General features: G+C 38.1%; 1 protein-coding gene across 1 annotated transcript in view; it reads right to left on the minus strand.

Moving 5' to 3' along the window:
• Positions 1–25,780, minus strand: part of LRRC6 (leucine rich repeat containing 6) — a 44,137-nt gene that overhangs the window by 14,214 nt on the left and 4,143 nt on the right. Inside the window, exons 2-10 of the mRNA XM_009323381.1 lie at positions 22,520–22,687; positions 19,515–19,592; positions 17,297–17,469; positions 16,111–16,310; positions 14,796–14,984; positions 11,630–11,707; positions 8,834–8,899; positions 7,212–7,281; positions 6,260–6,355 (exon numbers count right to left, since the gene is read on the minus strand). Of these exons, the coding sequence (XP_009321656.1) occupies positions 6,260–6,355; positions 7,212–7,281; positions 8,834–8,899; positions 11,630–11,707; positions 14,796–14,984; positions 16,111–16,310; positions 17,297–17,469; positions 19,515–19,592; positions 22,520–22,687 (1,118 nt within the window). The remainder of the gene's footprint in view (positions 1–6,259; positions 6,356–7,211; positions 7,282–8,833; positions 8,900–11,629; positions 11,708–14,795; positions 14,985–16,110; positions 16,311–17,296; positions 17,470–19,514; positions 19,593–22,519; positions 22,688–25,780) is intronic.

The following is a 25,780-nucleotide window of genomic DNA, read 5'->3' on the forward strand; positions in this document are numbered from 1 at the left end:
TTTCCAGCCACTCTTCCCCAAGCCTGTAGCGCTGCATGGGGTTGTTGTGGCCAAAGTGCAGGACCCGGCACTTGGCCTTGTTGAATCTCATACAGTTGGCCTGGGCCCATCGATCCAGCCTGTCCAGGTCCCTCTGCAGAGCCTTCCTACCCTCGAGCAGATCAACACTGCCGCCCAACTTGGTGTCGTCTGCAAACTTACTGAGGGTGCACTCGATCCCCTCATCCAGATCATTGATAAAGATATTAAACAGAACTGGCCCCAATACTGAGCCCTGGGGAACACCGCTCGTGACCGGCCGCCAACTGGATTGAACTCCATTTACCACAACTCTCTGGGCCCGGCCGTCCAGCCAGTTTTTGACCCAGCGCAGAGTCCACCTGTCTAAGCTGTGAGCCGCCAGCTTCTCCAGGAGAATGCTGTGGGAGACGGTGTCAAAGGCCTTACTGAAGTCCAGGTAGACCACATCCACAGCCTTTCCCTTGTCCACTAGGCGGGTCACCTGGTCATAGAAGGAGATCAGGTTGGTCAAGCAGGACCTGCCTTCCATAAACCCGTGCTGGCTGGGCCTGATGCCCTGGTTGTCCCGCACCTGCCTTGTGAGCGCCCTCAAGATGATCCGCTCCATGATCTTCCCCGGCACTGAGGTCAGGCTAACAGGCCTGTAGTTCCCCGGATCCTCCTTCCGGCCCTTCTTGTAGATGGGCGTCACATTGGCCAGCCTCCAGTCGTCCGGGACCTCCCCCGTTAACCAGGACTGCTGATAGATGATGGAGAGCAGCTTGGCTAGCTCCTCCGCCAGCTCTCTCAGCACTCTCGGGTGGATCCCATCCGGCCCCATAGACTTGTGAGTATCCAGATGACGTAGCAGGTCGTTGACCGCTTCCTCTTGGATTATGGGGGGTTCATCCTGCTCGCCATCCCTGTTTTCCAGCTCAGGGCGCCGAGTACCCTGAGGGTAACTAGTCTGATTGCTAAAGACTGAGGCAAAGAAGGCATTAAGTACCTCAGCCTTTTCCTCATCCTCGGTGACAATGTTCCCCCCCGCATCCAATAAAGGATGGAGATTCTCCCTGGCTCTCTTCTTGTCATTAATATATTTGTAAAAACTTTTTTTGTTGTCTTTAACGACAGCGGCCAGGTTGCGTTCTAGCTGGGCTTTTGCCTTTCTCATTTCCTCTCTGCACGACCTAACGAGATCCCTGTACTCTTCTTGAGTCGCCTGCCCCTTCTTCCACAAGTGATAAACTCTCCTTTTTTTCCTGAGTCCCAGCAAAAGCTCCCCGTTCAGCCAGGCCGGTCGTCTTCTCCGCCCGTTCTTCTTGCGGCGTACAGGGACAGCCTGCTCCTGCGCCTTTAAGACTTCCTTCTTGAAGATCGTCCAGCCTTCCTGGACCCCTTTGCCCTTCAGGATGGTCTCCCAAGGGACTCTCTCAACCAGCGTCCTGAACAGGCCAAAGTCCGCCCTCCGGAAGTCCATGGTAGCAATTTTGCTGCCTCCCCTCCTTACTTCACCGAGAATTGAGAATTCTACCATTTCATGGTCGCTAAGCCCCAGACGGCCTCCGACCACCACATCTCCCACCAGTCCTTCTCTGTTTGTGAACAGCAGGTCGAGCGAGGCACCTCCCCTGGTAGGCTCACTTACCAGCTGTGTCAGGAAGTTGTCTTCCACACACTCCAGGAACCTCCTAGACTGCTTCCTCTCTGCCGTGTTGTATTTCCAGCAGATGTCCGGGAAGTTGAAGTCCCCCACGAGAACAAGGGCCAGCGATCGAGACACCTCTGCCAGCCGCTTGCAGAACGCTTCATCGGCCTCTTCATCCTGGTTGGGTGGTCTATAACAGACTCCCAGCAGGATATCTGCCTCATTGGCCTTCCCCCTCATCCTTACCCATAAACACTCAGCCGCATCATCATCACAATCGTTAAGCTCTATACAATCGAAACACTCCCTAACATACAGAGCCACCCCGCCGCCTCTCCTTCCTCTCCTGTCCCTTCTGAAGAGTCTATAGCCATCCATTGCAGCACTCCAATCATGAGAGTCACCCCACCATGTTTCTGTGATGGCAACTAAGTCATATCCCTCCCGCTGCACGATGGCTTCTAGCTCCTCCTGCTTGCCGCCCATGCTGCGTGCATTGGTGTAGATGCACTTGAGCTGGGCTATCGATTTCACCCCCGGCATCAGCATGCCACCCCTCGGCTCATCTCTAGCGAGCCCGGTTTTGTCCCCTTCCCCCTTCAAACCTAGTTTAAAGTCCTCTCAATGAGCCCTGCCAATTCATGAGCAATGACCCTTTTCCCCCTGTGAGATAGCTGGACTCCATCTGTCGCCAGCAGGCCCGGTGCCGTGTAAACCTCCCCATGATCAAAAAAGCCAAAATTCCTCCGATGGCACCAGCCCCTTATCACTGATACAGCCTGAAAGAAGTTGCATGAACTCTGTTCTTCCTATTATTGTACTACAAGGAATTCATATTAAGTTGAGGATGATCTCAAATTAGTATTGTCAAACATTGTCGATAACCTCCGCAATAATGTTCTGGAAGAAAAAGATCTATTGGCCTTCCAGTTGTTGCTAACCTTTATTCATTACACTTTGCTTCCTAGATTACATCCTATTAATACCAATAAAACTTGTATGGATAGAGAGCATCTGAAAAGTGTATGTATCCCAAAACTTGTGCACTCTAATTCAGTCCTGGGGGAAAGGAAAAGATTCTGTGACTGTAATATAGAACAAAGAACAATAGATTTGTATCTGCTACGTGCAATTACTCTGAAGTAGCACAAATCCATCTTTGGTCAGCAGATCCATGAGGTTCACAGGATGACAGACTCACAGAATGGTTGAGGTTGGAAGGGACCTCTGGAGGTCATCTGGTCCAACCCCCCTGCTCAAGCAGGGCCACCTAGAGCTGGTTGCCCAAGACCATGTCCAGATGGCTTTTGAATATCTCCAGGGATTGAAGACTCCACAACCTCCCTGGGCAACCTGTGCCAGTGCTTAGTCACCCTCACAGTAAAAAAGTGTTTCCTGATGTACAGAGGGAACCTCCTGTGTTTCAGTCTGTGCCCATTGCCTCTGGTCCTGTCATTGGGCACCACAGAAAAGAGCCTGGCTCCATCCTGCTATGCACCCTCTTTTCAGGTATTTATATACATTGATAAGATCCCCTTGAGCCTTCTCTTCTCTAGGCTGAACAGTCCCAGCTCTCTCAGCCTTTCCTCATAGAAGAGATGCTCCAGTCCCTTCATCACCTTCGTGGTCCTTCGATGGACTGTCTCCAGTATGTTCATGTCTCTCTTGTGCTGGGGAGCCCAGAACTGGACACAGTACTCCAAGTGTATCTCACCAATGCTGAATAGAGGGGTGGCCACACCCTCGACCTGCTGGCAACACTCCTAATGCAGCCCAGGATACAATTAGCTTCCTTTGGCAGAAGAGGACATTGACGGCTCATGTTCAACTTGGTGTCCACCAAGACTCCCAGGTCCTTTTTTGCAAAGCTGCTTTCCAGGATCCAATTTTTGGATCCATTGACAATGGAGATATTAGACCATGCAGCACTCCATTCATGCGTATCTTTCTGTGTTCCAGCTACACAAGTAGGTTTTGACGGCACCAAGACAAAGCTCAGAACATCAATTCAGTTATTCTATAGAGCTTCTCTCTCCTCAGGTCTCACAAAAATCTGTGAATCATGACATTCTGAGATTAAGCAGGCTCCAGACCCTCAGGCTAGGTAAAATATGTAGGTGTAGCTAAAATATCAAAGTAAGTGAAATGTAGGTGAAATATAAAGTTAATAATGGAATAAAGGCAGTTCTCAATCACAATATGAAGAGATAATATTTATTTTGCTGATTTAGGTATCACTTCCTAGGCAGGCAGCAGATTTGGATATATCCAGAGACTCTTTGAAATATTTACATTTTCTAAGGCACTGATCATCCACAAAGAGACTAGCAAGACGTATGAGCAATAAAAGCAGGTTATGGGATAGAAAACTGATAGTACTTAAAATATCCAAAAGACAAGTAAAATAGTAAACAAAACTGTTCAGAAACATTTGAAAATGACGTTATCCAAAATGGCAAATGTCAAGGCCTCAATTTCAAAGAAATAAACTTAGGAAAGCATAAATTCTCACATGAGTGAATTTTGAACATTAACAAAATATGGATCTTAACCAAATGAGTACAATTTTCAGCATTCTTCAAGCTCCTGGTGAAACTGCATGTTTGATGCTAGAATGACAGTTTGTAATTTAATGAGAGGCTGTCCATGTAAAGAGAGATGGTATGGGACTGGAGTGTGGAAGAAAACATAGAAGGTATAGAACAACAAGCAGAAAAAGCCAAAAGCTGAAAAATAACTTTTTAGTTACAGCTACTAGTTGCATAGTCTAAGAATAAAATCAGAGCACAAAGAGAAAGACATGACCCCAAATAGGTTGCTCCTTCAGAAGAAAATGTTGTAATTGATATATCCTGGCAGATTCATATGTAGCACCATGTCCCACTGCTCCTACACAGCAGAGAAACTTACTAGAGGCCAGAAGGGTAAGACCAGAGCACGAAGAACTTCTTTTTTTCCTACAACTATCGTTAGGCAGGGTTACCTTATTTCTGAAAGCCAAAAATATATGATGTAGGCCTAGAGGCCTTAAAACTTAAAAAAAAAAAAAGAGGGTTTGCCCAACCCTCCAAAGGCATAATGGCAGAAGAGCATGAAGCTGAAGTTGATTAATGTCTTCCACAGCTCCCAGAACCCCACCATATAATCCATTCTCATCTCCAGAACTCTACCTTCCTAAAACTTCCAGCTCCCTGTCTGCTTCAAGCCCTTCAATCCATCTCTGCTCTTCCTGCAGGTCCAAGAACACAGTCTTGCACCAGACGACATCAAGTGCCACCTTAAACGCCTTCCTGTTTCTGCAAGCATCCTACCCATTATGCCCCAAACCTGAAGATACCTCTGCCACTCAGATTCCCTCTGTCTCTTGTCTTGTATTCCGGTTCACACTGCTGCATCTTCCCTGTATTTAAGCTCTAATGCCCCCGAAACTTCTACTGACTGCTTGTTGGCCACCCGTTACCTCTCTCAATGCCTACTTCAGTAAGGCAAGTTGACCTCCATGTCTTCGACTGTTCCTCATTACTGGTCATTCCTTCACTATTCTCTAATTTTTTGGTAGACGTGTGGGAATGCGTAGGAGATGTCCTGATTCCACCTTTGATTCTACCTCATCTACTCATTATGTCATCTCCCAAATCAAAATACCACTTACGTATCCAGGGTACAAACTACATTTACTGAAACCATAGGAATAGACACAGCAGAGAGAAAATAAAGCGGACATACCTATCAGTTTGCTTTCATTTACACTGCAAGAACTGGGGTGGGCAGGGAAGAGAGAGAATGCAAAAAACACTTTAAGCCAATTTGCTTTTACTTGCCAGCAGAACTCTCAATTGACTTGAATCCTGATCAGCATGACACCATACCGGCAAACATCAGAGCACAGGGGAGATAGGAGAGCGCAGAGTTAGGAATATTAGGGGAATATGACTTCTACCCGGGTTTCTTTAAGTACTAGGGACTGTTGTGCAGCATATTTCAATTGAAACACCATGTTGCCACAAGCCTCTTAGTCTGTGACTACATATACTTGGTACAGCTGGTCAGTGGATCCTTTCCATCCAGGGAGAGCATGAAGGGGAAATGAATTAAGAAACTCTTGTTCTGATCACCTGAGATGTGAGAGTACTACAGCACCCCTGTCCTTGAACCAAAATGTAATCTTCATATGTGTATGTGCCACACAGATTGTGAAAAATTGATTTGTTTTTATTATTTCATAGGTGGAAAAAGAAAGTAGATAAGTTGCTTATTTTCAGTTATTTAAAAAATCCATCTTCTTACACATTTGCACAATACTGCATGTTTTACAGAGTGTCTTTTCATATATAAAAAGCTGGTTTTGTTGACGATAAAGGAAATACAAATAGTTCTACTAATACTGATTTTCATAGCGTTCCTTTAAAGGGATCTTAAATCCTAAGGTTTGGCTCTATGATTAAATTGCCTTCCAGAATGTTCCTTCTTTGGAAAATGTGTCCTGATGGGAAAGACTAGACTGAATAACTTTAGCTAGCCAGATGTTACCTGTAACTCAGAAACATTCCCAAAGTACTCACAACATTTTAAGTATCTTTGTGTGATGACTCCTCAGATTATTTTACATACCTTTGGCATGCTGACAACTAAATGACCAGTTGTTTGTGATCTTTTAGCAGAGCTGCTGTCTGGCTTCACTTCCTCAGGGAGCACAAGCTGAAATGGCTATGAAAAAATATGTGATTGAAGTATATCATGCTAAAATATATCTTTTTTTTTTTTTTGACCTGGACAGAACACATGCAGAAACATCACTATCACATCCTTTGCTCTTAAGGACAGTATAGGTCTAAATCCTCTCACTTTATGTGTAGTATTAATCCTAATAAATGATTAGCGTGCTAAACAGCTTTTACTTACAAGTACAGTCATATGTATATTCCTGAATTGTTGTCATTCCTGAAGTGACATTTCTAAAGAAGGTTATAAAATGATGCTTGACTTGTATTATCAATTAAATGAGAAAGAATATCCAGTCTATTTTAGACGTAAAGTAATTCTGAAGTTTTGTTTATGCAGTTGGTACAATCAAAAATAGGGATTTTGGTTTACTGTCTAAGGTACTTAGAATTTAAAAAAAAAAATTGATGATAAAATTAAAACCAGTGAGAAGAGAGAAAACTGGAATGACATTTTAAATGCCCTTTCGAAAGAAAATACGTCCATTTGTTTCTGTCAGCTATAAATTCCAGATTGTGAAATTGCTAAATTCTAGCCTAGGGCAACTAGCAAGCTCTCTTCTTAAGTGAATTATGGTACACTGTGCAGGGGGAATAAGAAGAGAGAAGGAGAGAAAGAGAGAGTGAAATTTCATTTCAGGCTTTGCACGTCTTCTGGTTAGGACTTCCACAGTTTATGTGTGGTCCAACATAATGCAAGTATGAAAGAACATTTTAAGAACATTTTTTCTGCATAGGTGCACACGGTTGGTAACTCATAGAAGTCAGATCCAGAGTCCACTGAATGACTATGGTAAGCATTAACTCTTGATTTGAAATGAATGCAGTAAGAAAACACTAACCTTACCCTTCACCAGTACTCGTATGTAAGTTGGCTGGACATCAACATCAAGCAGAGAAGTGTCCAAATGTCTTCAGAATAAAATGTAAATAAATGAATCAATCTAAAATACAGTCCCGTAAATAAGCAGTGCAGACCATATAGCTCTTTAATGATGATTTCACAGTTTATAAACTACAAACTTCAATTTCAGTTATTAAGTTATATGAAATATTATTAGGATTTAACGTCTTTGGAAGAAAAACATGATCTTCCTGTGTGTTCACAGAAAGTCAATTAAAATAATGTCTAAATTCTATCAAGTCCAGCACATCAGCTTTTGTATAACTGCAAGAATTCAAAATCTTTGTGGAAAATGAAAAGGTCTTTCTTCTATTAGTTTAGTGCTTTACATTAATATGAAAATTAATCTATTTGCTATTTAAAATTGTAAAAGTATTTTTCTACTTTTCTTTCTGAAGGCTTAATTTAGTAAATTTATAATAAGAGTTCTTTTTTTTTTCACAGAATTTCCTGGAAAACAATGAACAGAAATACTTTACATTCCCAGAAAACACAGTACTTTTAAATTTCAGTACTATCAAACAAAATTTGTGACCTGTAAAAGCTCCACTTTAACATCTGCTCTTCATCATGTGACACATACGCTCATGTTCCTGTGACCTATTAGTGAATGCACAAGTACGTGTCCCCTATTTCCCTTCTTTTATAATGTTACTTCTCAGGTGAATTTTTCAGACTTTATAGTTTGCATTTCTTACAAGTGAGCACAGAATATTACAACATATCCAACATTCTATTGTACCTGAACAGATTTTCTGAGGCTCCAAAAAACCCTAATTCTTATAATTCAGAAACATGGAGCCGGCCTCTTTTGAGGGAAATTAATGAGCTTTAAGGGAAGAACACCTGGCTTGAATAGTGTTTTCTGTGCTATAAAACTAGTTCAAGCTTTACTCTAACAAGTTCCTATTATGGGTAAATAAGCTTGTGAGTTTCCGATCCCTTCCTGAAGTGTGGGCAAGGCCACTGTACTGCTTAGTAGTATATACTATCAAATAGTTATCAGGTTTCCTTGCCATATTTTGGCCTGGTTCAACCAAATTTCTTCCAGGCAATGCCCTGGCACAGTTCAGGAAATAGCATGGGCCATGGACTCTTTCCAGTATGCAAGGAAAGTAGGACAAGGCTACCCTACTCTGTCTTGGGGAGGAGAATTATTTAACTAGAAGGGCATGAACCATACTGGAGCACTTCTAGGGCCAGAGAATGGGAAAAAACCCATTCCCTACAGCCTTAATCTGCAAATGAAGAAGGGAAAAGATTTTACATAAGTATAAAAGGACAGGTGTGGAGGAAACCTGCCTGTGGACTGCAGAAAACATCAATTCAAAAAGTACAATTAGACACAGTCCCCATTGAGGAGTGTGTGAACAGTCTGAAGGGTCTTTGGTTTATTCAGCTTCATTTCTTTGGCACTGGCTTCAAGATTTATTCCATTATCCCTTATGATGTTATTTGTTTTCCTCTTGAAAAGTCCCCAGTACAGAGAGGAGTATATTTGAAACACTGTGTATTAGATCTTAAGAATGGCAAAAGTTAAGAGAAAAAAAAAATTCTGACCTGTAAACAGCAAGATCCAAGATGATCTGGTTGTTTTCTTCATCATCTTTCAAAGAGAAATGAAGCCTAATAATAATGACAAGAAACACCTCCAGGATAAATATAATTGGAGTGAATAAGCAAACATTACGGCATACTTCAAATTCAACTGCTAGCAATTTTACATGAATACAAATACCATTTAGACAATATGTCACGTGATCATTTGAGAAACAGTTGCAATTTCCCTCACGAACAGAAAAAAGCACTGGTATTTGAACCAAAGTCATTCTCACATTTATTTTCTATTCTCCCCACCCAAGCCATAAGAGACAAAAAAAAAAATACTGCTGAAGGTCAGTTAAAATTAAGATCAGGCTGTCAATGCAGAAAGAGAGACATCTGCTGGTGAAATCTGTCTGCTCTATTAACATCTGCATAGAAAAAACACTTCATGAAAAGCATGAAAAGCCTGGAACTTGGCAATTCTAGCCTTATCATATGTAAAAAAAAAAAATCGCAACTTTGTTCATAGCAATTAATTTGCCTGGAGTATGAATATCTGCCTGTGCATTTCCAAAGTAAAACATGAATTGCACAATATCCTATTCTACAAGTTGTATAATATCTGTTGAAAATGAAACTGTAGATTGTATTAGCTGCATGTTTGTGATCTGCTGGCTGACTTCGTAAAATTGTGAAAGAATCTTACCAGTTATAAATTGAAATCAACATCTATTACTACAACTGTAAGGAGATCTAGTCTAGACTTACAAGTTCTGCTCATATACTCAAACATTTCCCATGTATTAAAGTAGAGAAAAAACAGAATATAACCCACCTATAAATGAGAAGATTTTTATAAACTAGTTATTAGTATTAAATGAGAGGGGTTTGCTTAATGCAATTTATTTGGAATATTTCAGTGACATTAAAATACTTAGATACTTTGGGTTCAGGTAACAGAAAGAAGCTCAAATGTTAACAGTTTAGATGATAAATTTTTTCAGCAATAAAAATATTTGCCAGATATACTTTTTAACTCTTTGCTTTCCTGTATTCTGACACAGTCAACTTGCAAGAAAGCTTACGGAGCTTTTAGTTTATAGTATTTTTTAATGGAAAACTGCAAAGACTACAAAACAGCTTTGTTTCCTGTTCATGCTTTTTTCTCTTACTGCATCACAAATTTTGAGAATTCACTAAAACATGAAGGGTTAAAAAGAGAAAAGAATTGTAAAATTTTCTAGGGGGAAGCTTAATCAGAACTGAGGAAGAGAAATAGTCTTTTCTCAGCAGCATGCAGCCATTCCTCTTGCTAACCTTTCAAAAGAATGTGAGAGAAGCTTGGACATTCCTGTGGACATTAGACTTTCACATTGAGGCAAAACCTTTGGAGAACACCATCTGTCTACTTGTATCTCTTTATTTATGTCTCTCCAATACACTGCAGACTGCACTGAAGAGCTGTGACATTCTTCTTGAAGCCATGAAAAAAACTGCTCATTGATCTGGCTTTATGTGGGCGCATCCACAGTCTAAATTCTAATCCAGAAAACTTGGGTGACGCAAACAGGACTGCTACTAACAGTGAACTCTAGGGGACTGTATTTCTTCTAAAAAGATAGCTAGAGCTTTATTCTAAATGTCTCTGCTCTTTAGAGGCATAATCAAATTCTACTAACACAAGATTTAAACTGTTTTAGACTCATCTTCTTTGAAGTAGAAAATTATTTAAATTTTTTTTCATTCAACACATTTTTACAAAAAAAAGTACATCAATACAATGGTAAGTATCTTCTGGTACAGGTGGAAAAAATATGAGCTCTTCTGCCACTACCTTTAATTTTCGCTATACCACTGAAAATTATGCATTGATCTTATAATGTAGGTTTTCAAATTCCTTGAATTTGCATAGATTTATAAATTCCCAAGATTTAGAAAGCATTCTTCATGCTAATGATAAGCATGTTCTTAGCTTTGATTTTCAGCTAAATCAGTCTTAAGATGGAAAAACTAGTTCAGAGGACAGCAGACAGGTAAGTGGCCCTTCGTAGGCCACATTTTGATCACACTCTCCTGTAGGAGGCTCTTTGGGGAGCTGTTTATAAGGAAACAATGTTTGCACTCTCTGTCTCCTGTTTTCCCTTAGAAAAGGCTTGGTTCAAGTGAAACCAATGGTAACGCATGGCTGATATCCCTGGACACTCATTCCAAAACACCTGAATACCCAGGTGACTTTGTCAATGATAAAATACAAGAGACTTCCCCGTATCACCAGCCTCTGTTGCCAGAGACCTCATTCAGTGTCAAAGGACTTCATGCCATAGAAGTCAATTACATATCCTTCCCAATTCTGCCAGTTTTATATCTGTCATCAGAGGACAGAATTATTTTGTCCAGAAATACTAATTGGATGAAATTTTTCCACATTTAAAGTGGCTACTCATACACATTTATCTTCAATAGTCAAACCGGTTAAACTTTTTCCACTATTGGCAAGATGCTCAAAGAAAGAGAGCCTTACCATAGAAGGGAAAAGAATAAAACGTCTTATATCTTTTATGGAAAAACTAATTTTTCAATCATCAAAGACCAAGGTGTTAAATTAAACGACCTTCAACACTTTACTTACTGAAAAATAATTCTTTTTCCAGCATCAGAACATAATTTTAGAAGTCAGTTTCCCCACCAGGAATATAATACCGCCAAAAGAATTCGTCAGCCCTCTTACTTTTGTATTGACACATAACTTGCAAGAGTTGCCTGAATCAACTGTAACGAGGTTAGCCTGTTTAACCTCTTAACCTTACATACTTAGGCCCATTCACATTCAGAACTTTTCCTTCTGCAGTGACCAATGTCTGAAGAGGCTTCTCTCTCTTTTTTGATTCCCTTAACAAAACAGAAAGAAAAATGGTTTATAATTTCACATTCTGTTTTTTTATGTTTAATAGCAAAAAAGAAAGAAGAGGATGGCAAGAGGTAAGAATTATCTGGTATTTGATGTTAAGGATACAACTCAGTTCAGGAACAAACCCAGTTATATTAAATGTCCAATTGCACATTAAAAGCATCATCTAAAGATGAGCAAATGCTTTGTAATATCACGTCTTACATTGATAATAACTTCTGCATGTCACAATGTCCATTATCAAACAGTAATATATCAAATTTATCTGGTATATCTTAAGAATTCAGTGTATTGCTTAAACATTTGAAATGGGATGTTTTTCTAGTTATGAATCGTCATACTAATCATGAGGTATCATTACTGTTAACTGATTTGATGTATGTGCAAGCAATTCTAAAGAAATTTTTTATTCATGCTAACTTAATTACTTCTACTGAACAAATGCTTGGGATATCTCTAAATAGCATGCCTATCAGTCACTATTCGGCACTAATAAAAAGAATTTTAATGGTCAAAAGATTACAAGCAGCACCAAATAGGATACAGTATGACCAAAGTGCACACATATAGATAATTTGTTGATGCATCTATTAAATTTTTTGTTGTGTTCTTCCTTCAAAAAATGTAATACATATTACTGATGGAGACTTCAGTCTTCACTATCCATGTCCGGCTATCAGCAATTAAACTATACCTGACTTTCGTTTAGTGCAATAAACAAGCTACCTTAAATTTATCTGTCAAAACAAAGCAGATCACTGTAAGATAATTAAGCCTTGTAGTGCTGGTATTTTCCTGTATAAATGTTTAGATCATGAGCAAGGAGAAGAAGATTAAGGAATCTTAGTAACATGAAAAAGAAAAGTCTGATTGCACCTAGGTAAAAAATGGCTATGTTTTCTTTAAAAATGCAACACTGTAATTGTCGCTTTGCATTAATTCACTCTTCAGCTGGTCAGTGTAGTGTGTATGGCTACTTCAGCTGGCATATTAAAAAAACATTTCTCAAAAAGACAACAGCAATACGTTGCTTTTTGTGTTGCCGAACCAATTTCTTACTGTAAGTTCAAGATTAAGAGAACACTAAAGGTAAATCACTAATGAGGGAAATAAAGTATGTAAGATTTAGACCACCTTGGGGAAAAAAAGCATTAAAAAATATTTGGTCTATAAATACAATGGATTTGAAGAAGAAATAAAAACATTCAAGTGAAGCTACTGGAATGACTACATAAAAACAACTTCTGTTTAAGAAAGATTCACAACCATCCATGTGTTAAATACTAGTCTACAGTATAAATCAGAGCTTTAATGTGGGACTTGTGGGCTAGCAGTTTCTACACCTGAATCCATACTTTTGACACTTAAATGCAAAGTGAACGAACCACCACTCTCTTCTAAAGATGCAGTTCTCAGAACTGCTTCAGGAAATTACATCCTACCACCTCTTAGCTGTTAATAATCTGTTTCTAGATGAAATCTGTCTGCTCATGTGAACCATTTTAAGGCAAATTCAGTCATGTCATAATCATTAGAGTTTAAGATAACTTGTTTCTCTTTGTGCTGAGATGAGCTGAAAGGCCTTGTTCTGGCAATGAACAGGCAAAGGAGAGCCTGTGCACCTTTCAGCTGCAACTGATTTTACACTTGCCTGAATTTTCTTTGAATGAAACTGCAAGTATTTACTCATTTGGCAATAGCCAAAGGTGCTCAGTTTATTATCAACTGTCCAACTATACCCCAGCTGGCAAATTTAACGTGTGCTAACATGTCATAGATAGGTTCAAATTTAGCATCAGTCTGATTGAGTTCATGCCAATTTTGTACTAAAATAAACATCCTTTTATACCGAGTAACTTATATTAAAGTTACATTTCAGCTCCTGTCCACCAGCAAGGATGATTGGAAGTTGTCAGGGACACTTTTCTGTTCTCACCTTTCTCATGCTACCTAACAAAAATCTCGCCACCAAACCAAAATGAATGTGAAATGATTTTTAACTTCTTTAAATGCTTTGGAAATTTAGAAAAATCCAGAAAGGAATTATTCTATCTTTATTATAACGCTATTTGGACTCTCCTTGAATATTTAGAGGGAAGTATTTGGAACACAGTTGCTTTTGACTAGAGCAAGGCATCCCCAAACACAGCAAAATTCTAACTACCTAGAATCTGGGTTTCACAGTAGTTCTTCTGGGAAAGTGCTAGACCTTGAATTAATAATAGCAACAAGTTATGCAGATTTCCAGATTTCTTGGAGAGTTCCCTAGGACTGACTTTTACAATACTTAAGCTTGATAAATCTTTTTAAAAGCATGCCCTTAAAAAGAACAGCTAGAAAAATCTCTGGCACAAATACTGTTATATAAGCAAAAGAAAAAAAAAAGGACATTGCTTACAATGTTTGTGGAACTGATAAGCCAGCAGCAATAAAATAACTTTTTTTGCTAGTATCTGCATTAATTTTCCATGATCAGCAAAACCAGTGGCAACTTTAGAAAGTTTTAAAGGCTTTTCAGGGACCAGACATCTTCAGATACACCATGCCAAATAGCATAGATAACATGAAGAATCTTATTACTCAGGACTAACACCTTTGATAAAGTATGTGAAAAAAATTCTAAGTCACATGGAAAACATGCCTAAAATGCCACTTGTGCAAAAATTTTGTAGCATGGCCTGTAGGGCATTTATATAATGCAGCCTGCACTCTGGATAAATGCTTTTAGCGAGAATATTAAACATTGAACTACAGGAAACATGTTAGCTGACAGAAAAGTGAAACTTCTAAAGTCCATAAAACGGAGTTGAAAAGAGAAATTATATTTAAAAACTCTGAGGAAAAAACAAGAAAAAGGGTATCATAAATAAATTTTAGAAAATTAAACAAAACAAAATGAACAATCTGAATATTTTATTTAGATTATATAAGCATATTTTCACAGGCAACGGGGATTTAAGCTGCCAGTTCTCCGTAATATTTAATGTGAGGCAGTCGCCTACCTCTACTCTGTACCTTTGAAAACTTTCCCTTCCTCAATTCATAGAATATATTAAAACAAAAACATACCTTATATTGTCTTTAGCTCTCCGTTTTTCTTCAATATATCTGTGAGTTTCTAATCTAGATTCTGGAGTATATGGTGTAGGCTCCTCCCAAAATCTTCTGTCTTCTTCATCATCTTCAACTGTTCTCCACGTTCCTTGTTCTCTGTCTCCTTCTGCCTGATGGTTTTCTTTGTTCTGTAGGGAGTCTGAGCTACACAAGATCACATGGAATATTATCCCAATGAAATGAAGGAAGAGTACTTGCTAATGAATTCTTCCAATAATATTTTTTTAACCCAATACTAATAGCTGTATAATTCCTACCAAGAACAGTATCTTACAGATTTGGACAACGTTCTCTGCTCTGCTTCTTTCATCAATCAAAACATATTTTGACATAATGTTTTTCATTTACTTAACTAAGAAGTGATACTATGGTTATGCCTAACCCTCTGAAAACCCCGACAGATAGTTCAACAGATTTAATTTCAGGAGCAGAATTTTCAGATACCCACACAACTTCCAGTTGTGTGATGTTTAAGTATTCCCAATATCAGGAAGCAGCAGCAGATTAGAAATTTATAGGGTAGCAACATTTTACTTAGGCATCTCCTCAAGTGCCATCTTAGAACCTGAATCATTTTTCCCCCTAGCCCTAAGCCTCTGTAATCTTCAGAAATTCTCTATCAATATAGAAAGAAAACTGAATTTATGGTACAGCTGTGATCTATGAGGACAAAGTTCTATAGCCAGCTCCATGGAACTTAGTCTCTATTGGTTTAAAAATAAGATGGATGGCAACTGCAGTGGAAGATGACCCCAGACAAAAATCCTTCTCCTGTCTAGGTAATCTCAATGATATTAGGTGGAAGAAGTATAGAAATCAACATTCCATAGCCTTTTACATCTCAAAAGATCTGTAGTATTCCACTTCAGTCTTCATATCTAATAACTCTAAAGCAAAAGAAATTACAGGTGAACAGCTGCTTTCTCTGCAACCTCTGCGTTACCTTAAATAACAATATCTAGCTGTTCTCCTGAAAGAAGGGCTCAATTACACTATTTTGGCACCCAGACAATTTAGCTTGGAGTTTTGGGACAAAAATTTTATTGTACTGTCTGCAGGTCAGTAATTAATTATGTTTGTAATTAATTGTATTTTTCATTAGAGATAACATGCATAAGGAGAAATAATTCTGCTCTAATCGACAATAAAGACAAAACAAAAGATTTAAGTGGAATTATATAAACTATTTAATGAGGAAAAACAAAATTCTTCTCAAATGAAGAAAGAGAATAATGATGTTTACTCACAAACTGTTGTTGCTTACTGTTACCTGTCAAAACCAAGCTTAGATTCCATTTGTTTTTGTTTCTTGTCCTTTCTTTCTTGCATCCTTCTTTGAGCTTCTTCTTTTTCTCTGGCCCTTTTGAGAAGGTAAGCTTGTTCCTGTTCTCTGATTTTCTGTTTCACTTCTGAATAGTTTTGAAGTGCTTGAATCCTCTCTGAACGTTCTATTTCTTTACTATCCAAACACTTCCCAAAGGGAAAAAAAGTCAATATAGATACGTGAGAAATTTTAAACATATTCAAACCAATAAATCCATTAAACTGTATGTTAATTTTGATAGATTACATTCTGTAAAAAATTAAAAATACGCTTTTCAAAATTCCATAGCACTATGTAAGTTATAGTATTTTAAAAAGAACTAGCAATAAGTTGCTGTTCAGACCTGAAAATGGTTTTGTGCATGTGAGAGCTCCTTTTTGCATTTTCCAGGAATTTCAGTTGGTCTTATTAGACCATGTAGTAGAGAGAATCCCTTCAGCCATTTCTAATATTCGTCCAACCTTGATTCAGCTCATGAAACTATTACAAAATTATTTCTTTTGATGTGTTAGTTTTTTGCCAAATAAGTGAGCTGAATCTACTCTTAATACGTTAAGTAAGCATCTGTGTTTCTCCAAGGGAAATATGTGGGAGCATATTTCAGGACTGGGACTGCCTGTTTCCATGGGAGGAAATCATTACATCAGTACATCATTGCATGAAACCTCAATCTCAAAGCATCTATTTACAGTCGATGCAATATAGTACATTTTTACATCACCTTCTATCTTTCTACTGCCTTACACTGTTGGTTTGGCACATATTGTTGGTATGGTACCAACAACGTGGTAACTTTCTGCAATCATGAAAATAATCTAAAAATGCATTGTATATATAAAAACAAATGAACTGTACAGTGTATTTATTTTTTCAGAACTTTGTTTAAGGATATCCAATGAAAATGACAGAAAAGTTAACAAATGCATGTGGTTTAGTCAAAACAGAACCAATTTATTATCACATTATTTACTGTAGTCACTTATTCTTCAGAATAGAATTTAATTTCCTGCGGACAGTAAGAAAAATGCTCCTAGTTTTCCTACCACAGGCATTTATTTTGTTTGGGATTATTATGTTCAGACAGCAATGCTGGTTATTGATTTGGATATAAATTTAATTTTAAAAATCTTACTTTTAATTGATGAAGAGTTGCCACCACAAATTGTCTATAACCTTCAAATTCAGTACATGGGTTACCCACTAGAAACAGTTCTTTCAGATGTATATTATATTTTAGGGCTTCAATACTGGAGAGTTCACCAATGAAATTTGCTGTCAGGTCAAGTTTCTTCAGTTCTTCACAGCCTGTTTGAAAAAACCTTAATTCAATTTGTCCATAACATAAATGTATACATGACATACACACATACACAAACACACACACCTGTGCACACACTTGGATATAAAACTGTCTGCATTTGTTGTTTGTATACTAATTTCATCCTATCAGGATACATCTTTTCCAAGCCACAAGTAAAAGAGTGACTCACAGCTTAAGTTTATGAGGTCACAATACCCATAGAAAGAAAAAAAAATCTCAATAAAATAAAAAATATCAAAACTTATTATTGGTTTTATCACTGTCAAAACTTTGTGGTCAGTGCTTGTGTACTAGATGAACTATTAAATGTTTCTTTTCCGGATAGGCTGGACTTCAGTTTTAACAGTCTGATGCCTTGGTACCCCTCCTCAACTGAGTCTTCACCATATGGCTAAAAGAGTGTCTAATTGCTTCAGGAGAGCAGGATCAATTATGGGTTTCATTTCTGTGTACTGTTAATCTTAGCTAATATTATTCAAGTGTAAAGATAAGGTTTTCTAAAACTTCACTCCAGGTCAAGATGAGGTTTTCCACTCTACGGACTCAGTTATCACTGAGTCTCTCCACTCTGTTCACAGCTATCATTGTGAATACTTTATCACTGGTTAAATTGCAAGTATCGGTGAGAAAATGTTGTTAACCAAAACAATTCATTATAAACAGAAACTCTAAATTAGCTAACAAAATGCTCTGGGAAATAAGGATCCAAAATACATCAGCCTATCCTTTTATCATAATCTGTCTATGAATCATAACCTTGACTCTAGGAGTAAAAATGTTCAGCTAAGAGCAAGCTCAACTTCTGTGCTCATCATTGTAATCACTTCCTTTGCATGTCTATTTGGCAAGTATTTTATCATAGTGGAGCTGAAAGAAAATAAACAACTCAAAATGATTTATTAGGGGATTTAAATAACCGAAATCTTTGCAAGGCTCACTCCCAAAGGTTCTGACTTCTATGTAAATGACAAATCACAGTAATAAATAATGCAGCCTGATAGAGGAACTTAAAATTTACTGGCATGAAAACAGATGCAAGCTTCTCAACAAATTGCCAAATATGTAATGTACTACCTATTTCTTCAACTTTTACAAATTTGTGTTTAGTCTATTTGCTTATTTTTTTTATTTGATTTAAGCCATCTTCTTGAATCAGCTTGTAGTCAAAAAAAAAAGCACAAAAAAACCCAAACCAAACAAACCAAACAAAAAAACCCAGCTTTTTTTTATTGTTCCCTTGTCAAGGTGGACATTTTAAAGATTCAGCAACTGGCCTAATCAGAATAAAGAAAGGGAAAGAAATCAAGCCAGAAATTATTCAAGTAACATGGAATGTGTTTATGGGTGACTCTAAGACTTACATTTTGATCTTGGAAAATGCTAGATCTTTGCACATTCAATTATAGTGACAGGAAAAAGGATTAAACACGGATTAAACACAGATAAAACAGACAGGACTTCATGCAATGACAGAGAAAAGAATCATCTGAAAAACTCTTTAAAAATACCCCAGACTGCCAATGCAACCTGTGCACAGAGTAGAACCTTCTTGTGTGTGACACTTGATTGCTAAAGTGAAGATGACTGCTGAAACGTTACACAAGAGAGACTTTTTACAGCCTGCATAGTATTAGAAAAAAAAAAAAATTGCATTGCTCCAGCTACCTTGCCTAACAAATTATCTTATCTTTACAGTGGGGAAATACCAATTTCATGAAAAATTTGTATTCCCGCTTTGTAAAGTATTAAAGAATAGAGCTATCATAGTTGGCAACACTGGTGAGAGAGTATGCAAAAAGCAAGTTAAAATACATTTAAGAAAGTTCAATGACAAAACTGCAGCAGTCGGAAGCACTTGCTACAAAGAACATTTTTGAAAAGCTGCACACAAAAAGGCTCTTTCTGAGTATCAACAAAGTACCTTTACTGGTGGACATACTTAATGGCTTCCGCCCTCTTTTGCACTAAGTCACAACTTAACTTGCGTGTTTCAATATGAAAAGGCAAAATGATTTGTTTAAAATCTGACCTTCCAGATTTTCAATTCTTTCAATGTTGTTCAAAGCTACATTTAAATATTCCAGCTTCTTTAGTTTGCCCACATTTTCTGCAACAAAACATAGATCTGTTATATCAGTTTTCTTCATTGGACAGGGCATTATCATTTTACTTGCTCACTTTACTTCAAAGAAACAATAAAGCAGAAAAATAGAAAGGACAAATTAGAATATGTATCAGATTACTGGGCATTAAAATTTTAATATTAATAAAAAGACAAAACCAAAAAAGTTGTCTGAAAACAAAAATTAAAATGAAAAAAGTAAACAGAAATAAGGAAGGTTATAAACACATTTTTTATCACAAATCCATAAAACACATATATAATGCAAGAGGACTGGCCAAAAAGCATGCTGAAACATTCCATTTGTCATGAAACTCAGAAAGGATCAGGCCATACTTAGGCAAGCTTTACAAAATTAGAGTTTTACACTCACTTATATAGAAAAGATTGGCTTCTTTAGTATATATTTATTTTTAACGATCTTTTATCTACAGGGTTAATACAAGAAACTTCCTCTCCTCCCTTTTTAAAAATTTTGAAAGTAAGGATTTATATGACTTCAGTATGAACAAAACAAAGCCACACAGCCCTCCCCCTCCTAATCTAGAATCTAACCTGGATTATTTTCACCATGAACTATTGAAATTGGCAGGTTCACCATGTGTGGGGTTGTGTCAGAATGGCTAGCATTTCCTCCTTTGAATACACAAAGGGGGTAAAGAGGGAATAGGGTAGCAACGATCTTTGTCAGTCCCAAAAATGTCTGCAAAATGCAAATACCCTTTGAGATGCATGACACAGGTCAGAGACGTAAATCTGAGACAAGATACATAACATAACTTGTGTCACGGTTCACCAATTTCTCACCAGTCACCCGATCTTTCGAAGATCTGACTAGAAAACCTATCCAATGAAGTCATAAAGTTTACCTCAAACTCTACTTCACAAGCCACACTGATTAACTGCTGCACAAACTGTTCCGGCTGAGACAAATAAATACAAGCAGAGGGAGCTTCATCTAACCAACACAGATCATGTCTACAGCTGAGTTAGTTGTCTAGGCTCCTCTATAATCAATAAAGAGAAATAGGCTCTTCAAGGTGCAAATTGTGTTATCTTAAATTGACCATCTAGAACCACTGAATCAAATCATGCTCAAAAATATGCCTTTTCTTCATCACTGCTTATAAAGGGAGGCTACCGTAACTGCCTAAGACATAGGTGTCTAAAAGCTTGGTGACGTGAATTCTACTACTTAGTTTACGAAGACCTTGGAGAGATGTTTTCTTCCTAATTCACAAACAGATGCTGAAATTAAGTTCTCAGCAAGGACTTGTGCAGCTTAGAATGGCTGTTCATTTTTCTTACGGGCTTTCTGTAACGGCAGTGCCTGTACGCATGAAGATGTGAGAGAGACAAGTGTTGAAGCCAATGCTGTCTTGTGGTTTTTTTTCCATTTATAGAAAAAAAAAGAGCCAGCACTCATCCATACAGTGGATGCCTTACAACTTGCTATCTGATTAGTAGGCAAGTCTGATCTTGAGGGTTGCGTAAAGGTTTTCTTTAAGAGGAGAACAGACACATCCCAATAGAGTCAATATAAACCATTCGGCCATGATATTTTGAAGTGTGCTTGCAACTGCTGTGTGCTCCGCATGGGCATGTTGGTATCCGCTGGGAAGAATAACTTCTCAAATTCAGTACTTTGTAACACAACCCCTATTGGCAACCCTTTTGGTCGCTACTTACATAGTGCTTTTTTTTTTTTTTTTATTTGTTACTAAGGCATTATCTCGGAAAGCTGTTCCATTATACAAGAGCATATGAAGTAGGAAGTTGGATACTTTTCCAACTCCTACAGTTCAATAAGAATTGAATGTCTCAAAAATGAGATTGCTGAAAAAAACTTGTGTCCAAAAAGCAATAATCTGAACAGTAATGTGATATACCATACTAACCTAAAGGAGGTATGAGTGTTGACAAAAGAACAACATGAAGTCTTGTGCCTTATTAAGGACACAATAACAGAGAGAAAAACAACTTATTTTAGTCCCATTTTTGATGGGGCAGGGCAGCATAAAGCAGTTTCAAACACCTTATTCTCTCTGGGAGAAGATTCCTCTGCTCAAAAAATGCAAATGTTATCAGTACAGATACTCCCTAGAAGTTTCCTGATGAGCACCTCCAGAGTATTTAAAGCCTTTGCCTACAAGTCCTGAGCACAGAATTTCACCCTAAAACTAGATTTTTTTTCTTCCTCTTAAGGAACTTCAAAGAAATATGCTAATATAACTCCTGAGCACTTCTGACTTTCCATTCTTCATCTACACACTATCTGTAGAGTCTAAGCTTTTCCAGCCCAAGGCCTGATGTCATATCTTTCTGCAGAGAGCCTAGCAAACATATGAACCTGTACCAAAAAACACGGACCATATGAACTTATACCTTCTCCTGTAGGGCAGGAAGACCATTGAGACTTCGCTGTATAGAGTTTTCTTTATGCACAAAAGCAAGTATTTTATCCGAATGAAAATTATTTCAATGTTAACAAAAAATACCATTTGTATAAAAACTGAATTTAAAAATGAGCGTGAGGAGAGCTAGTCCTAGGACATTACAGTCCATGATATAAGCTAAACTGTCCCTCTGTTTGCCACAAAGACAGGATATTTAAGTTATATCTTGATTTATGACATTTTAATCAATAAAAGGTGTCCACACTCATATTCTAGTGACCTCTATCTCAGTACTATCTTTTTCATTTAAAATTTCTCTTGCGAATTTCTGAGCTTCTTAGAGATTTACTAAAGAGACAGGGAAAGGAAATCTTCTAGGAGCAGATCCACAAAGAACTTTTCTGTAGTTACTCACTCTACATTCCCTTAATGTATAACACAACAGATATTTTTTTCTGATTTCAAAATTATGCATGTAAACCCATTTAAAAAGAAACATATCCAGAAAACACTTACCAAGTTTTGGAATTAGATTATTCTGAAGATAGAGAATTTTTAAATCTCGACACCATTTGTCAAGATACTCTAGTTTTTCTATTTCATGCTGATGTAAAGAGATTTCTTCCAGTGAAAAAATTTCACAGTTGTTATGTTCTGCACGTCTTCTAACAAGTTCTTCAGTGACTGAAAGAAACATTAGATGTCATATCTCCCTTTAGTCTTTTTCCACCATCTGACTTATGAACAACTTATAAAATCATTAAAATCTTTTGTTGCACCATACCAAATACATATCTGGTAAGAACACCAACAAAAATAAAATCTGCTAGAAAAGACACCAAGTGCCAAGTAACTTCAGCTCACTCTGCCACAGTAAGCATCATTTGTGAAACACACTCACGTCACCTGTAACATTTAAAAAAATCCATATGAAAACTGCTGAGTTTTCCATAAGAGAGTGATACAACCCTTGCAGAAATTAATCCCGCATCCATTATTTTCAGCATAGCTCGGGTTGCAGATTGATTCATGTAGACAAGCAATGGAGTGTTTTATGCTCTTTTATTTCCTGATGCCAGATGTTCACAAAAAGTAAACTAGCTACAGTGTGTCATCAGAGTCTTCCGCCAGCACAGTGTGCACAGAAATAAGCAGGATGAAAGCTGAAAGTGGGCAGACATTTTTTATTTTTTCAGTGCTTGAGGCAAAGCCATAACTAATTCATGCTTATAAATGTTTATGTTAGAATGAAATTTAATCCTGGGTATTTCTTAAGCACTAGCAACTCATTAGCAGCTAGCAAAGGAGTTTCAGTGGCCAAAAGACACCGGAGACCTGGGTTTAGAGTTTTCACATAGTAATATTTAATGCCAGGCAATCTTTCAAACAGTGAAAAGGTTCTGTATAATGAAGGTAAAGAAATTCTATGAGAACCAGTGCTCACTCTTGAGCTAGATGTTATTACTTTGTTTCCAGCCCACTGCACCAAAAAAGCCTTAGCATTTTCCTCTCCTTGACAAGCAGGGAACTACAGTGAAGTACTGATTAAAAACCTAGGGCTTTATCAAATTAGCATAAGTATTTTCATGATTGTTAATGCCAAAAAAAGACTAGCAAGCCTTTCAAACAGACTCTGAAGAAAAATCAGTAAAAAGTATAGAGATCTGTGAAAACAAATTGTTCCCACCATGCATTAAGTAAAAGTATTCTTTCATCACTTCTTTGTCTCAGTGAGGTTTTGTGAAATCATCCAGTTTTATCAGTGGTCCTGGAATGGCTGCACACTTTCACACGGACTGGTCTGCTGCAAGCTGGGTAAACTATGTACCAACACAGCCCAAACTCGCACGTGTCAGTGCAGGTCCTCTATCTACAGCCTTTGGGAAAGAGGTGAAACTGGTTTTGCATATATTATATTATTTACAGATGACCAGAGTTAAATCTCCCTTCTGTTCAACAGCGTTTCATCTGACATGGTTTACAGAATTATGTAATGGTGATACTGATATTGATGTAAGAGGGGATCCTGTCTGCACATAAAGCATATTGGGAAAGGTAAGTGTCTTTTTCTTTTTTAATCATGTTGGGCAGGTTTGCCGCATCTGAACAACCATCTTCCATTCAACAGTCCATTGATTAAACCTGATTAAATTAATAGAGAAAACAGAAAAAAATGACAATAATTGTGACTAATTATTTTAGTCTTCACAGAAAATATGAAAACCATTGGCATTTCTAATAAGTTACTTGGCAAGTCTGCTGGAAATTAAAAATAAAAAAAAAGGCCTGCTTACTAATGTGTTTGGTGGCAGATCTTTCTGTGCCAGTATTTCCAGTGCAAACAGGTATTTCTGAGCAAGAAAACAACAATATTCCACAATCTGCATACAAACACATTGGAGACATTATGCTCTATACCCTTTATACAAAAAGAAGTCATACAAACTATTCTGGACAGAGTTTTATTACAGTCAGATTTCCCTTTGCTGATGAAAAGAAAATTTAAGTGATTGTTGCAGTGATTATGCAAAAACGTCCACTTGCATTACCAGATGGTTTGCAAAGCAGAGGCAATCATTCCCAACAGAATCTACAATGGGGCTTTAGAGACCTATTTTGGGGACCTAATGTAGGGAACTGAGTGAATATTTGACATTTTGTATGCTAACTAGTTCATTTAAGAGGAACAATGGAAACAAACTTGCAAGACAAAACAACAAATTTAAAATAAAAACTTTCCCAGGACATTGACAAAACACATTGTAACATTATTTCTCACTGAGAAGTTCATTAGCCAGATTATCTGATGTTGTGTGCAGTAACAGAAGAATGGACCAGTGACATAACTGGATGATAACTGGAGATAAAAACAGATCTTGAAGATCTTACAGCTGGGCTTCCAAAAATTACATGTTTTACTCAAAAAGGAGCAGATATGAAGGAAGGCATTAAAGAAATGGAAAGAATAAGCAGGTGGACAGTTGCAGGTATATCAAGAAACAGTGGGGGAACCTGCATTTCAGAGAAGTTAAGTATGCAACCATTATTTTAAGACTCAAATTCATGCCATGCTGTTCAGGAGATGAAGCCATTCTCCTTCAGGCAGCGCCTGATCAAAGCGGGCATCTGCCAGCTTCATGCAGAGAGAAGGAGTTCCTTTCCAAAGCACTTTTTTAGCCCAGCAAGGGACTGGCAGTCCAGTGATGGTATACAATCAAAGCAGATTACAGGGAAAATCACAGAGGGAATTCCTCAGTAGCTTTTTTCCTGAGTGATATGTATGAGCACTCAGTCTTTCGGGTCATACTGCTTTACTGCTAAAAGATTATAGATTCATAAGTAATAGTATGGTGTATTTTAACCTCATTAAGGGGTTTTTTAAGTCTCTGATAAAGCATCTGCATTGGCTACTTCTGCCTAAAAAAAATAAATTACCATGTGGTGTTGAAAATTTGTAACTGCAGGGAAAGGACAGCGCTGACAGCTCTAGGCCGAGACACCAGCCATCCTGTCAAGCACCTCCCCTTGCAGGGGGCTGCCCCCCACACAGAGGGGTCCCTGCCTGGGCAACCCTGCTGCTGGGCCTCTTGGGTGCTGTTTCGGGAGGCAAATGCACCCCTGTGCTGTGCTTGGTGAAATAAAATGGGTTGTTATTACCAGGGAGGAGGGAGACCAGATAATCAAGCAGGGTGAAGAGAGCAAGGGAGGCAGAAGGGGAGAGGGGCTGCCAGGGGACTATGGGGATGGCGGGGAAGGGGGACACGTCCTGGGGAGGCG

Source organism: Pygoscelis adeliae, unplaced genomic scaffold (assembly GCF_000699105.1).
Source record: "Pygoscelis adeliae isolate BGI_AS28 unplaced genomic scaffold, ASM69910v1 Scaffold103, whole genome shotgun sequence".
NCBI lineage: Eukaryota > Metazoa > Chordata > Aves > Sphenisciformes > Spheniscidae > Pygoscelis > Pygoscelis adeliae.